General features: G+C 39.4%; 1 protein-coding gene across 1 annotated transcript in view; it reads left to right on the forward strand.

The window, feature by feature from the left end:
- ADAMTS12 (ADAM metallopeptidase with thrombospondin type 1 motif 12) overlaps nt 1-14884 on the forward strand; it is a gene marked incomplete at its 5' end in the record, with an annotated part of 94184 nt that overhangs the window by 20061 nt on the left and 59239 nt on the right. The window contains 3 exons of the mRNA XM_039353057.1: nt 8327-8523; nt 9270-9353; nt 9951-10075. Of these exons, the coding sequence (XP_039208991.1) occupies nt 8327-8523; nt 9270-9353; nt 9951-10075 (406 nt within the window). The remainder of the gene's footprint in view (nt 1-8326; nt 8524-9269; nt 9354-9950; nt 10076-14884) is intronic.

Consider the following 14884-nt stretch of genomic DNA (forward strand, 5'->3'; position numbering starts at 1 on the left):
TAATTGTACCCCCTAGTGCAAAAAAATTTACAAATCATTGCTATAGCATAAATAAAATTAACTTGCTAAGCTTCACACTCAATTTTAGGCTATAATGAAGATACATGATCTCACCAGCAAACATGCAGATTGAGCTAATGTTCTTGCTTTACAACAATAAGACTCACTTCCTGCTCAGGTCATTCAGTTGTTGATGTAGTTACATTGCCATTCATCATTTTTGCATGTTACTGAGTGCATCTTACTTGCTCCATAGCCTTTTTTTTCTTTCAAATAAAGTGTCTGCCTTTCCAGACACTTCAGTGGTAACAGAAAGATTAATCACAAATATTTAAGATTGAAAGAAAGGAAAGGAAGTCTGTAGGTACCTCCCCCCACACACAATTTTTTGTTTTGTTGTTATAGTGACAGGGGAAGCAGAGAATGAAGTCTTAACATAATTGACTGGAATTGGTCTGCTAAATGTACCATTTCAGGATAAGCTGATGTAGCTTTAGGTACCTCAACTGTGAAACAGGACAACAGCATGCCTGTGAATATTAATTCAGGAATAGAAAGCAACGAGAATGGGATTGTCCTTGTGCCTTGCTTATAGGCTTTTTAAAATTATTTTTTTGTGATGGAATGCAGTGGGGAGGTGAATTTCCAAGGAGGGATGGGATGAATTTCAGAAGAGTAAGAGGCAACTCAGCCCAGATATTATGTGTGGGAGAAAGAGGGTGAAGACAGCCCCTCCCAAATAGTTGAGAGAGTATGGTGTACATGCTGTTACTAGAAATTTTAGACTGGGAAGTTATGTCTATAGGTGTGTTATGTGCTCCTGGCTACTTTCCTTCGTGACCAGAGGCAAGCACACCTGACCAATAACCAGCCAAGACACAGTGAAGGCCTTTTGTTTCATTTATTGCAATAAGTGGGGAGAGAAGCTATCAAAGCTTGGTTCTCCCCAAAGTTTCAACCCCCAAATTCCCTTCTTTATACAACCCTGTCCCAGCCGCCACATCCCTCCTCTTTCCCCATTGGTTGAGGTACTATGAGGTTACACCTCTTTCTGACCACCTCCTACCTATTTCGTGCTACATGCTAAATCATACATTAATAATATAAAATATTAGATATATTCAATTGTTGGTTTTGAGTTCTGGGCCCCTTAGAACAGTAGGTTCTTTCCTGTGTTTCAGTTTAGTTAAGTTTCCCTGGCTAGACATTTCCTCTTGCAATTGTTTTTATAGCTTGTATTCTTCCTTTCCCACTCTAAGATCCAGCTAATTTTTGCCTACATATTTATCTTACATCCTCCCTTTATGCTCTCCTTTCCTGTTTCCCATCCATTATTGTTTCTTTGGTACGCTTGTTTCTTCACTCAGTAAGTTTCCACTGCAGCAAATTCAATTTTAAATTCCTATCAGGTGTGAAATAATAACTAAAGAACTCAGCTTGGAAGAATAGCTGCCTGTTATTCTTGGTCTTGGTCTTGACATTATCTTTCAGAAAAAAGGAGGCAGGGCAGAGTGTGCAACTTATAGCAATCCCCAAAATGGGAGCATTCAAAAAAAACAAGACTACACTGGCATAAAACTACACATGTAATTAATGGTAGTAAATGCAAAGGTATAAATCCTATTAGCTTTTAAAGTATAATAAATCTCACGACTCAGTCTTCTGATGGGTGGGTTATACATAGGACAAGGCAATTAAAGGCCAAAGAAATGAACGGTCAAAATATCTGAGATGCACCTAGAAGTGGTATTTCTCTTCTCTCCTTCCTATCTTTTTCCCACCTTCTCCTTCATGTCCTAAAATGTCTTGTTGGGCAAAATCAAAACGGATGCTAATGAAGTCTTAAACAAGCTGAAATCAAGATATTTCCATACTATTTTCATCACATAGATACTTTTCTTCAGGCTCATCAGCCTGAAGCTTTTCCAATGATTGGAAATGATTCTCCTTATTTCTTTCAGAACAATTTCTTAGCCATACTTTGTCAGCAGACTGTATGGGCAGTCCTTGTTTAATGACTGCCTTGTTTAATAACTGTTCACAATTATATTGGCGATGAAAAGGTAATTTTGTGACCAATCTGCCTGTTTATGACTTTCTCAGTTTTGTAAAGCAAAGGAAAGCTGAAGTAAATCATAAGGACAGTCATTAGCAACAGAGTTGCCTGGCCCAATTGTGGTCACTAAATGAGGACTACTTGTAGTAAGTTTTACTCTAACTGCTGAGCATTGCTAACTTCTGTTCAAGACTTGTGCCATTAATTCAAGATCAGAATGCATTGAAAGACATTTATCTCCCTCTCCCCCTCCCTCCCTCCCTTCCTCCCTCCCCCTCCCTCTCTTTCAGTCTCTCTCTCCCCCTAAAAAATCCAGCATTAAGGCCTATACTTTGCTGGTCAAGTCTCTGGACTGTTTCCCAAGCCAAGCCAGAATAGCTACAGAGGGAAGTGACTAAAAAGGAAAAGGTATAGCTGCTGTATCCTTAAGTGACCACCAGGAAGCCCACCAGTCACCTAGTCCTAGTAAAGACCTTTACACTGAGTCAAGCCAATAGCCTCCATGATGTTCATGAATTATTTTGAAGCCAGCTAAGGAGGTAGCTAGCACCATAATTCAGGGTAGTGAATTTCAAAGTTGAATTATGCACTGTGCAAAAGAAAAAGAAATTTTTTTTGTCCTTTTTCTTCCAGGATTCAATTTCATTGGGAAACCTCTGATTTTAGTAGGTTGGGAAGGGGAAAATAGTTCTTTCTTGTTCCCTTTATCCACAGCATGCATAATTTTTGTATACTTCAATCATATTACCTCTCATGTGCATGATTTCTAGATTAAAAAGCCCTAAATGTTGCCATATTTTCTCAGAGCAAAGCTACCCAGAGAACTTCATAGGGTACTTTAACTTCAAACATCTTTTGATTGTAACTAATTCTCTCTTGATTTGCAACACTCAGCCATTAGAGACGTCTATAACAAGCTACAGTGATGTCAAATTGATGAAAACTCGCATGATGATGTCATTGTGCAAGTGGTATGATTTACATACTTTTATTATGTAAATAATCTCATTTGCATGATGATCTCATCAAGCATATATCTTCATTTGCCTACTCTTCCCTTCCTGCAGGCATCCTTGACTACTGTTGACTCAATTAAGTGTGATATAAGCGTGCTGTGCAATCCAGCTCACCAGAAGTACTGTATGCCTAATGTTGAATTCATGGGAAGGAATGGAAGGCTTAGCTTCATTACTTAACAAATTCTGTTCCAGCTGAATGAGATATTGTGCCTTTTTAATAACACACAAAGGTTATTAAAGTCTGGTAAGGAAAAAAAGGCTTTTGTGTGAAATATTTGATCTTGCAGAGGCGATACATTGAAAACTGTTTAATGATTTCTGGTAATAAAAAAGGCTGCAAATGAAAAATTCATTTTGTTTTATCTTGCCGGGTTCTTTATTCTTCAGCTTACTGAACAGAGTATAATTGAGAGCTGCAGTAAAGTCTGCTGAAACTCAGATCTGTTCTTGCTGAAAAGCACCCGTGTCTAAGAGTGAGGGTATGAGATCTGTGTGAAAGGTTTATAAGGGTTATTTGAAGCATCAAATGACTTTGGACTTGAGGCTTCTTCAGAAGTTAGGGGTCTGTAGTGCTCTCTGAGCTTGTTTTCTTGCAAATGTTTCATTCCCCAAACTAGGTAATATCAACAGTGCTAGATTTGTTTCATGTGGAGTCAGTAAATACAATGCAAAGCATCACTGTGCAGAAGCCATGTTGTTACAGAGAGAGAGAGAGAGAGAGAGAGAGAGAGAGAGAGAGAGAGAGAGAGAGAGAACAACAGATAATGCATCACAAATCAATAGTGATGAATCATAGAGTAGTAATGTGACACAGGAAACAAATACAATAGAGATGAACGATAGAGCTGCATATAAGGTAAACATAACACCTGTAACATCTTCCCCTTTTCATGTTAACCAAACAACATTATGAAATTTTGGATAAGAACTAGCAACAATACTTCCTATAGTTAAGTCTGTTGGGCAGTTGTGAACGTCTGCCACTACAGGGGAAGACTGGCCCTCTTTGTACTAAGAGTTTCTCCGACCTCGCTGAAGTTGCTGGGCTCTTCACACCACTCACTGGGACATTCTGCATTTGACTGCTCTCAGGTATGCTGGCTTGCTCAGGACTGTTATTAGCATTGGTCAGTGGCATCAGTATTGTGCATTCCCTATTGCCAGTGGGTAAGTGTGGCCTGGTAATACCAGATGATCCTGGCCTGTCCACTGGATATGGAGAGTCAGGCTACGAGTCAGGCTGCTCAGCCTCATGCAGATCCACACGATTGTGACAATAGAGAGTTCCATCAATGTCCACTAGATAGGAGTGTGGTGCCACCTGTTGTAAACAGATACCCATTTTCCAGCAACCTATTCGATTTCCAGGCAGCGGTTTCATATGGACTCATTTCCCAGTATGCAATTCTGGCAACTCTCTGGCTGATTTGTCATATCTTGCTTTGAATACTTGTCTCTTAAGCCGTAAATATTCTGGGACATCTTGTATCACAGAGGATTCAAGAAACTTATTTGCCACTGGTAAGGAGGTCTTTAGTCTCTTTGACATCAGTCTCTGTGCCAGACTACTATTCATGCCCTCAGTTGGAGTATTTCTCCACTGTAGAATGGCCTTCCATGGGTCTTTACCATCACTTTGCGCTTTCCTCTCCGGGAACAGATACTATGGGGCCCTCAAACACCTCATTGTAGACTTGGAGGATTTGCTGTTTTGTCAGTGCTTTGCCAAGGATTTTGAGGGGTGAATCTCAACATTGTGTAATTCAGCCAGAATGTGAACTGCATCATGCACACTGCCACAGTACTTGCACGATACTGGGTTGTTCCCAGTGAGTTGTGTAGATGAATTTTATGCTGACCTTGTGTTGGTGGTTATTTATATTTAGCTATTGTTTGGAGACTGCATTGACACTGTCAATCTGTTTATTCTGCTCCAAAGCTCTGCGGTACAACGCATCTCAATTGCAGTTTGTAAGCTTAAATTATGTTCCCTCAAAAGGCAGCAGCATGTGCTTTCACTAGTGATACCCAGAACTATTTTATCACAAATAAGTTCATGTCTCAGAGAGCCATAATCACAGCTTGCAGCTTTTTCTCTTAGCCATGTGACAAAACTGTCTATTGCTTCACTTTCTCCTTGCTTACAGCTGCCAAAAATATATCTCTCGTATATGACATTTTTAGAGAGTCTGAAAAAGACTTCTAAGGCATGTAGAATGGCTTTAGTACCACTCTTTAGCTCCTCTGTAAGAGTTAAATTATGCTTGTAAATATGGAGGCATTTGCTATCCATCACCCTTCTCAGTATGGGTGCCTGCACTGCTGCCGGTTTGTCATTTAAGTCTGTGAGTAATTCTCAAACTCTGCTCTGAAGTTGGCCTAGTTACTGCTGCAATCTCCACTTAACCCTCATTGCCTCAGGCAGTGGAATGCTGTTAGCAGCTGCCATGATGCTGGTTTCCTGGCTTCAAATGCTCGGCTTCCAGGATAGGGCCGCAAGACTGGCATGCATCAAATGTGTGGAGACAAAGCAGATTCAGATGCTTCTGACACCATGTTTCATGTGGAGCCAGTAAATACAATACAAGGCGTTACTGTGCAGAAGCCATGTTGTTACAGAGAGGGTGAGAGCCTACAAAAGGAACAGGAAATGCATCGCAGGAACAATAGATTATTCTATGTCCTATTCCTGGTGGCCACTTGTAAATATTTAAAATATTCCTCACCCTTATTCCATCCTTAACAACAGAAATTCTGGTCTCAGTTGTGATCGTAATCAAAGACTTTATTAAATTTATATGCTGCTGGAGTAAAAACTCTCAGCTAGTATACAAATTATTCAAAACATTTAAGAACAGGTAACAAGATAAGAAACACAAATCCAGGAAACAAGATGGTAGACAAACAAATCTGGATGCGGACAAGACAAAAGAAAGGGTGTCAGTTGTCTTTACCAATATCCTGGTTGAAGAGGCACATCTTCAGGGCTCTTTGAAACCCTAGTAGGGTGGAGCCCATTCCAGCCCATGGAAGTTAAGTTGCTTGATTCCGTGCTAGGTATTCTTTGTGTGAGACAGGGACAGGAGATTTTTGCCTCTCTATCTTTGGTATGATGGACTACAGTGAAGGGCAGTTTCCCAGGAAGGAAGGAGCACACTCCAAGGAAGGAAGAGGGTGAAACAAAAGGCAGCACAGCTCAGAGCTGAATAGGAGACAGAGGGAATGAGTAAGATAACCACAAAAATCTCACAAAATCTCCCAGGGTATCTCCATTAGAATGTCAGTAGTAAGGGTTTAGTCTGGCAAGATTCTGTCTATTGTGTGTAATCAAATGAAGACCTGAACTTTGATTCACTACCCCATTCTTGGGCTAAGCCTGACATCTGGGGACTGAATGAATAGTTTTCTGTGCTTTTTTGCTGTGGAAAATTCACTTTTGAAGCTTAAGTTTAAAGATCAATAGGCACTTTTCTTAAATGTTATTGCTTATTCTGACCTTGCAAACTGCAACTTGTTATTGTGGATTGTTATCTACAAAATTCATCGAATCAAATTTAATATCATAATTTCAGTCCAAGGTTAGAAAATGAATCACAAAGGTGACCATCAACCCAAACAGCAGAGATTTTTTAGTACCAAGGAGCTTTAGAAACCAAGAGTTATGAATTGAGATTGTTCCAGCATTAAATCCTGTCAACAATTCAAGAATTGAAGACTAACGTTGGAGAATAGAATACTTTATTGGAATAGAATACTTTATTGGCCAAACATGACTAGACACACAAGGAATTTGTCTCCAGTGTATAAGCTCTTAGTATACATGCAAAATAACAAAGTAATAATAAACTTAACAACAGGATAATAATCATAATAATACCAATAGAGAAGGTAGTGGAACAAATGAGAAGGATAAAAGATAGCCAAACTACATGGTTAGATATCCTTAGGCATAAGACAGTGCTGTGGGAATTAGTGTTCGGCAGAGTGATGGCGTGAGGGAAAAAACTGTCTCGGGGTCTAGTTGTTTTTAGCAGCATTCTAGGGGGAGGAGTTGAAATGGTTTATGTTCAGAATGTGATGGGTCTGTGGATATTTTCTCAGCCCTCTTTCTGACCTGTGCAGTAATGGCAAAACTGTATGTACTCATATTAAAAGTTTAATTAAATTCAATGACTCCCTTACATACAATATATCACAAAACAAGGCAGCCGTAGAAATTTGAGATATGATTTGGGGGGGGGAGTTAAGAAATTACTTTTAAAATAAACTATTGAAATAAATATAAGCAATAATCTCTCATATTTCAAGAAAAGAACCAATTCCTAAGTAGTGATTAGTGAATAAAGATAATGGAAGGTAAGGGAAAAGAAAGCTATCAAAAGTTCCTCTTTGAAGATGATTTATTATACTTTATTTTTTTATTTTATTTCAGTTTTTGCTTTTCTATTTTTTTGCTATTAGCTTGAAGAATATAAAGTGAACGTATGTCATTTTATGTTTATTACGAAGTGTCATATTTTTTAAAAAGGAAAATTGTTCCAGCAGGTTCGCTGGGCATATTTGCTTCCTAAATTTTATAAGCTCAGAGCAAATACAGTTGCTCTGATCAGGCTTAGTTTTTTTCAAATAATCCTACCTGTTTCAATTGCCTTGTGACATTGCTGAGTATCTCTACCTCTCTCTTTCTTCTGATGTTCTACCTACAGAGATGAAGATGAAAGTCTTCTTTTCCTGAGTGTGAAAGGGATAGGTGAAGATAGCACTGAGCTAATTATATCCTACAAAGAGAAGGGTCAGAGAGCAAATGGTCTGGGAACAAAAAGCAGGAAAAAATGATCATGGGGAAGCAGCAGGAAGAATGACAGAGAAAGAGGGGGTATAAGAATAAATCCTTAACTTTCTATCTATATCCAGATAGATTTTCTCATCAATTGTTTTTGTGATGTTGAAGAGTTAGTACCACCAAAGATACACTTCTGACAACATGATCATATTCTCAAGGACCGGTCTGGATTAGAGTCTTGTGAGTCTAGGTCAGGGATGATACCTTCTCAAGGTTCTGAGGCCTAGAACTATTGTGCCTAATTCTTGAGACATGTCCTTCTGGTTGCTCTCCATGTCTTGAGGTAGACCTTTGACCATACTAGTCCATGTAATATTATGAGCCTGTGAAAAAGAGAAATCTCTTATTTATGGTATCTTCATAGAAAATACATCAACACTTTTTGATTTGTTTGTTTGTTTGTTTCAGCAACATCAAACTTTTTCAAACAGCAAGAACTTCGAAGGATGAAGTGGGAAAGCAACCGTGTGATGCCAAGAACAACCTACCGGCGTTCCGTCAGTAAAGAAAGATGGGTGGAGACTTTGGTAGTTGCTGATAGTAAAATGATTGAATATCACGGAAGCGAAAATGTAGAATCCTATATTCTCACTATCATAAATATGGTGGGTCACATAATTTATTTCTATGGGAGTGGATTAGATTTTGATTTTGATTTGATTTTAATTCTATTTGATTCAGTTCAATGAATGTGATTATCATCTATGTTTCATCCGTTTCTCCCGTCATCTTAAAAATAGAATGATGCTTTTGTGGAAGCACAGTTCTTTATCCTAAATATGCCTGAAGAAGTATTCCAAATAACATTGGGAAAACAGTGTAAAACTTTACTCAAAATATTTTAGCAAAAGCAGCAACACTTCCAGTTCATCTCAGCAACTTAGTCCTTATCCATAGCAACCAAAATAAACTCTGTATAAATTTGTCTTGCATTTTGTTTAATTTGCTCTTGCCCCTCCCTGCTTCAGTTATTATATGTTCCAGTAATTCCTATTTGACATCTCAGGATCTCTTCCTTTTCCTTTTGTCTCTTCTTCTTTCCCCAGTCATATTTAGCTTGTAAATTCTTAGGAGAAAGGAACTATCTTTTGTTTACTGCCAGATACCTTGATGTCAGCTGATGGTGTTCATGGGACTGAGGAACATGTGTCAAAAAAAGTCAAGATGTTGGCCACAACCATCCAATCAAAGCACATTAAAAAAAGGTGGGGGAGCTTCCATGGTAGGGTTGTGGCTGTCATCGTGACTTCTTTAACACTCCTTCACAAACACTCCTGACGTCATCACTAACAGGAAAAAAATATTGAAGAAAAATAATCCACTAACTTCATATTGCCTGGCTTTGATTTAGGTGGCAGGATTATTCCATGATCCGAGCATTGGCAACGCAATCCATATTGTGCTTGTTCGGCTTATTCTTCTTGAAGAAGAGGAGGTAAGAACCTGGTTTCCTGGTTAGCCCTTGTCTTGATCATGTCATTGAAGGAAGATGCTTGAAGGAAAGAGCAAGTTTTTAGAGCCTTGCAAAAGAACAGAAGGGTTTCTGGGCCTCCAGTTCCAGGAATGGGATCTGCCCAGTCAAAGTACCCACCCTTGTATTGTTCCTCTGCAAAAATGCACTTTGTAGAAGAATTAGTATTAATTTCAGCATGCGTGCTTTCAAATAAGATAAAATGTTTAAATGTTATCATTATGCTTCATGTATTCTTTGGTTTAGGTATAAGTATATTTGTTTCGAAATAGAAAAAAAATGGTTTAACTTAAGAAAGATATTGCAGTATCTTTTTGTGTTCTTTTCATCCTGTGAAGACATCTCAATTTTTCCTATTGTTTTTTTCTCCCCTCACCTATCTTCACTAATAACTTTTTTTTAATCATATGCCAGGATTCAATAAATTACTGTTATAATGATGTATCTCACTTCAAGCAATGGCAATATTTATTAAAACTAAATTATTTTACCTGGCTTCGTAATTATTGCGGATATTGATAGTCTTCTGACAAGATAATTCATTTCCCCTTCTCTTTGTAGCAAGAACTGAAAATCACCCATCATGCAGATAAGACTTTAGCCAGCTTTTGTAAATGGCAAAAGAGTATCAACCCAAAATTGGATACAAACCCACTTCACCATGATGTAGCTGTACTTCTTACCAGGTAGGATATTGTGCTGTCCCATTCACTCACACACACATGTAACTGTGGTTTAGTGAGTTTATTAATATTCCCCAGAAATTCCCTTCACAAAAACTCAGAAATTGTGCCAATTAAGTCCAGCCATGAGCAGGCCAAGATTAGTCAACAGAGCAATGGCCTACTAGTCCACAAAGTAATTGAAAGTTGCTCAAACAAAATAACTCCACCAGGCAAAACTTAAATCTATACACAAGGCAGCTCATGTGGCAAGGAAAGTTCAGAATGTCCAAGGCACAATTCCAAACATGGTGTCCATCCAGAGTGAAGCAGTAATCATGACAATCAAACAAACAGCTAGAAAACCAACATGTTCCTAGCAATGCCTCCATCTGTCTGCTGTGATAAATAGCCAGCTTTCCGGTGTAGCCGATCAAGGCGGGTGGGATCTTCTCCTCTTGAATAGTCTGGCTGACTTCTGCTGCTCCTGCCTTTTCTCTGCCCTTCGTGTTCTCGGATCAGGTGCAGAAGGCAGTTGTTCCTCCTCTTCCCTGGCTGTCTGCCACTGCAAACTTTTCCCAGTAAAAGCCTCTTCCAAATCTCTTCTGGACAGCTGTTCAGCGCCATCAATCAACCAATTCCTGACATGCCAGGAATAGGCTCCCCTGAGCTGACATCTGAGGAGGAATCTGGGGAGTCATCCAAAAGAGACATCACAGATATTCTCCTTATTTATTGGGTTCTTGTTCTATTTCTGAATGAGATACGGGTAGTCCTTGACTTACAACCACCAGAATTGCAAGTCTGAACTAGAATTTCTGTTGCTAAGCCAGGCAGTTGTTAAATAAGGGGTCCTTGGTGCTCTCTGAGCTTGCTTGTTTTCTTGCAAAGGTTTCATTACCCTGACTAGGTAACATCATCAGTGCTGTTTGCTGTCGGTTTATATTCTGGTGTCTTGCCTGTCTGTGTCGGTGGGAGCGGTCTTAAGGATTCTTTGGTTAGGCTGTTTACTACTGGCTCTTTGGCAGTTTCTTGATTGGGGTATTGTTTACTTGATTGTTGGTCTGAAGTTGACCTTGGAGTTAATCTATGCTGATCTGAGTGCTGATTACTGGTGGGGAGGTGCTGCTGGAATCTTTTTATCTTTTGGGCTGGTTGATTGTCTCTTTTGCATAGTCTATAGATGTTGTTAATGTCTATGTGTCTATTGATGGCTGATTTGTCAGAGTGCCAAGCATCTAGAAAATCCCTGGCATTTTTGGATTTGGCCTGGTCTAGGATTGTCACATTTTCCCAATTAAAACTATGGTTAAATCTGTCTATATGTTGTGAAATTAAAGACTTTTTGTCATGTCTTTTGACTGCTAGTTGGTGTTCATGGATGCGTTCTGTTAGTCTTCTGCCTGTTTGTCCTACATAGTGATTGTTTCAGTTCTTACACTGTATGTATGGCTCCTGTTTTTTCTTCTGGGGTTGCTTAGCCTTTTGGTTTGCTTAGGATGTTCTGAAAGGCTTTTGTTGGCTTGTGTCCTATGGTGATTCCATGTGATTGTAGCAGTTTATTTATGGTTTCTGAGCTATTCTTGATGTATGTCAGTGTAATTCTTTTTAGGGTTTGTGTTGGGTTGTATTCGGTTGAGTGGTCAAGGACTTTTTGATGAAGTTGTGTGGGTATCCATTTTGTTGGAATGTATTGTATAGATGCTCCATTTCCTTTTTCTGCTGTTCTGGGTTAGAATAGAATAGAGCTGGAAGGCATTTTGGAGGTCTTCTAGTCCAGCCCCCTGCTCAAGCAGGAGAACCTATACCGTCTCAGACAGGTGAATGTCTAGTCTCTTCTTAAAAATCTCCAGTGATGAAGCACCCACAATTTCTGAGAGTAAGCTGTTCCATTGGTTGATTGCCCTCACTTTCTGGAAGTTTCTCCTTAATTCCAGGTTGCTGCAGTGTGTTTGGGATTATTTAAATAAAGTCCTTACACAGCTTCTCTTGTGGGAGGTGGGGTTATTGCTTTGGTAGTGGAGCACCTGGTTAGTATGGGTGGTTTTTCTGTAGAGTTGCGCTCCTAGTTTGCCATTGTGGTCTCTGCTGATCAGGATGTCCAGGAAGGGTAGTGAGTTGTTTTCTTCTTCTCTAGTAAATTGGATAACCTTTAAAAATGTTGTTAATGGTTCTGTGGGTGTTCTCTAATTGGTCCATCTTTATTATGATGAAAGTGTCATCTACATATTTGATCCATGTTTTTGGGTGTATTTGTGGAAGTGCTATGTCTTCTAGATGTTGCATGATGACTTCCGCTATAAGTTCTGAAAGCCATGATCCCACACGTGTCCCTTTAATTTGTTGGCATGTTTGGCCATCAAATCAGTTGTTAAATAAGTCATGCCCAATTTTACAACCTATTTGCCACAATTATTAAGCAAATCACTGCAGTTGCTAAGTGAATCACACAGTCATTAAGTGAATCCTGCTTCCACATTGACTTTGTCAGAAGCCAATTGCGAAGGTCACAAATGGCAATCATATGATCCTGGGATGCTGCAGTCTTCTTAAATACATGGCAGTTGTCAAGCATCTGGATTTTTATTGTGTCTGTGGGTATGCTGCAAGAGTCAAAGTGTGAGGACTAGTTATAACTTTTCCAGTGCCATTGTAACTTGCTAAACAATGGTTATAAGATGAATTATACTTTATTAGAATTTGGGGAAACTGGTTCCTTTTTAGTTTTTGAGAAGAAACAGAAATAGAAAAGGCTGGATTTCTCAGTAGAATTAGTTGAAAACAGCTTTATGGATTATCTAACTTTTTGCCTCATATACTTTCATGTATTTTAGAAATATTTTTGTACCTTATTTGAGTCAAGAACTATGCAAAATTGGATAGCTGAGTTCCACATATCAGAGGAGAAATTTTCCAATTCCTTTTATTCCTTCCAAATAAACAAATAATCAAATGAAGTTTATCAGAAGAAGCAGACAGCCTGCGTCTCTGTTAAGCTTCATTTGATCATCAGAATTACAGCCCGTAGTATCCTTCACTATGACTATTGTGGCTGGAACCATTGTAGTTCTATAACATCTGGAGGAGTACTATTTCTCACCCCTCTCTTAAAATATCCTTATTCCCTTCCTACTTTTAATTATGAGTGAGTATGGCTTAATTACAAAGATCTGTACATCAAAAAGTTGTGTCTTTGAATGTCATCTCTTTTTTAAACTTATGAGGCACTCTTTGCTGTGCCGTTCTCTTGAGATTCTCCCTCTTTATGCATACATTTGCAGCAGAAGGACTAAAGCACACTGTTCTCTTTTACGCTAATTAGAAAGATTGAATACGATACTGTACATGTTTCATGTGTTACACTATATTGGTGAGAAAGAAACAGTGCCTGCTATTGATATACCATACCCAGAACCTATGTGGCTTTTTTTCATGGTTCTTTTCTTCTAATTCTGTCTTGATCCTCCTTCCCATAACTTTCCAGTATCGTTTGCTCTTATCCTCTCTTAAATCAAAGAGTAGGAAAGGGATATTTGGGCTACTGAATCCCACCTTCAGCTCAATTCAGGAATCTAAATTAAACCATCTCCAACAGCTTTTGCTTAAATCCATTCAGTAACTGAGAACTCATCATCTCTCCAGCTCATTAGTTCACTGTCAAGCAACTCTTACCCTTAAGTTTTTTCCCCTTTCTCTCAGTATTTCTTATTTGAATTCATTATTCTCTAACTGTCATTACTCTGCTAAGCACTAACTTACCAAAATGCTATCTGCCACACTGTCACATCATCACCATCATGTAGAGAACAGTCCCTGTTATACCTGCTTGTCTTTAATCTCTTCTTGATTGGGTGGTGGTGATGACTGCTTATCAGCCCATTTGGATGACAAGTTTCCCCTCCAAGCTTTGGGTTGGATAAAGTTAGAAAGGAAGAGAATGTGGGGTTTGCGGGAGGGAAACGTGGCTGTGGTTTTTCTATTTTTGAGTATATTGGTTTCATTGGGATTTTTTTTGTTTTTATTACATATGTGCCATTTTATTTTTGATTGTAAGCCACACAGAGGTTGGTTTAAGATGGGGGAGGGGTTGTGCAAATGTAATCCATCCACCCACCACACGTACCCATCCCTCCATCTCTTTGGCAGTTCCCCATACATCCATTCACCTAGAAAGGGAGGGGAGGAAACACCAAGTTCTCAATCTCCATGCATAGATCTGTACACTCGTGTTTCCCTGAAAGTAAGACCTATCCCGAAAGCCCTACCCCAAAAATAAGCCCTAGTTTTGGGGTGAGGCACAAACCTAAAAATCAAGCTAGGGTAGGGGTGAGGGGTGGAACTGCCCCCACGAACCATGCACCTACTTATCTGCCAGCCAGACCTCTCCTCGCCGGCCCACTTCTTCTGCGGCATCCTCAGGCCTGCATTTCGCAGTCAGAGGCTTTCCAGAAGGCCACTGCAGCTGAGAACCAAGCTATGGTTTCAATCCATAGCTCAGTACTCGGCTGCAGTGGTCTTCCGGAAAGGCCTTTGACTACGAAATGGAGGCCGAGCTTCATTCTCAGCTGCAGAATGAAACTGCTCCTTTGGTCCCAGAAGATGTGGGCCAGCTGGACAGGGCTGTCAGTGCCAGAGGTGAGTGGAAAAGACAATCCCCCCCAAAAAATAAGATCTGGTGCCGCTTTTGGAGACAAAATAAAAAAATAAGACTTCGGGGAAACATAGTATAAGCTTGGATTGTTTTGTACTGCTGACAGATTTATTGTCTGACCTGATCAGCAATAAAGAAACTAATCTAGCATAGTCAAGGCTATAAAATTACTTCAGAGTAAA

Source organism: Crotalus tigris, unplaced genomic scaffold (genome assembly GCF_016545835.1).
Source record: "Crotalus tigris isolate CLP2741 ecotype Arizona unplaced genomic scaffold, ASM1654583v1 scf7180000018490.839948, whole genome shotgun sequence".
In the NCBI taxonomy this organism is placed as follows: domain Eukaryota; kingdom Metazoa; phylum Chordata; class Lepidosauria; order Squamata; family Viperidae; genus Crotalus; species Crotalus tigris.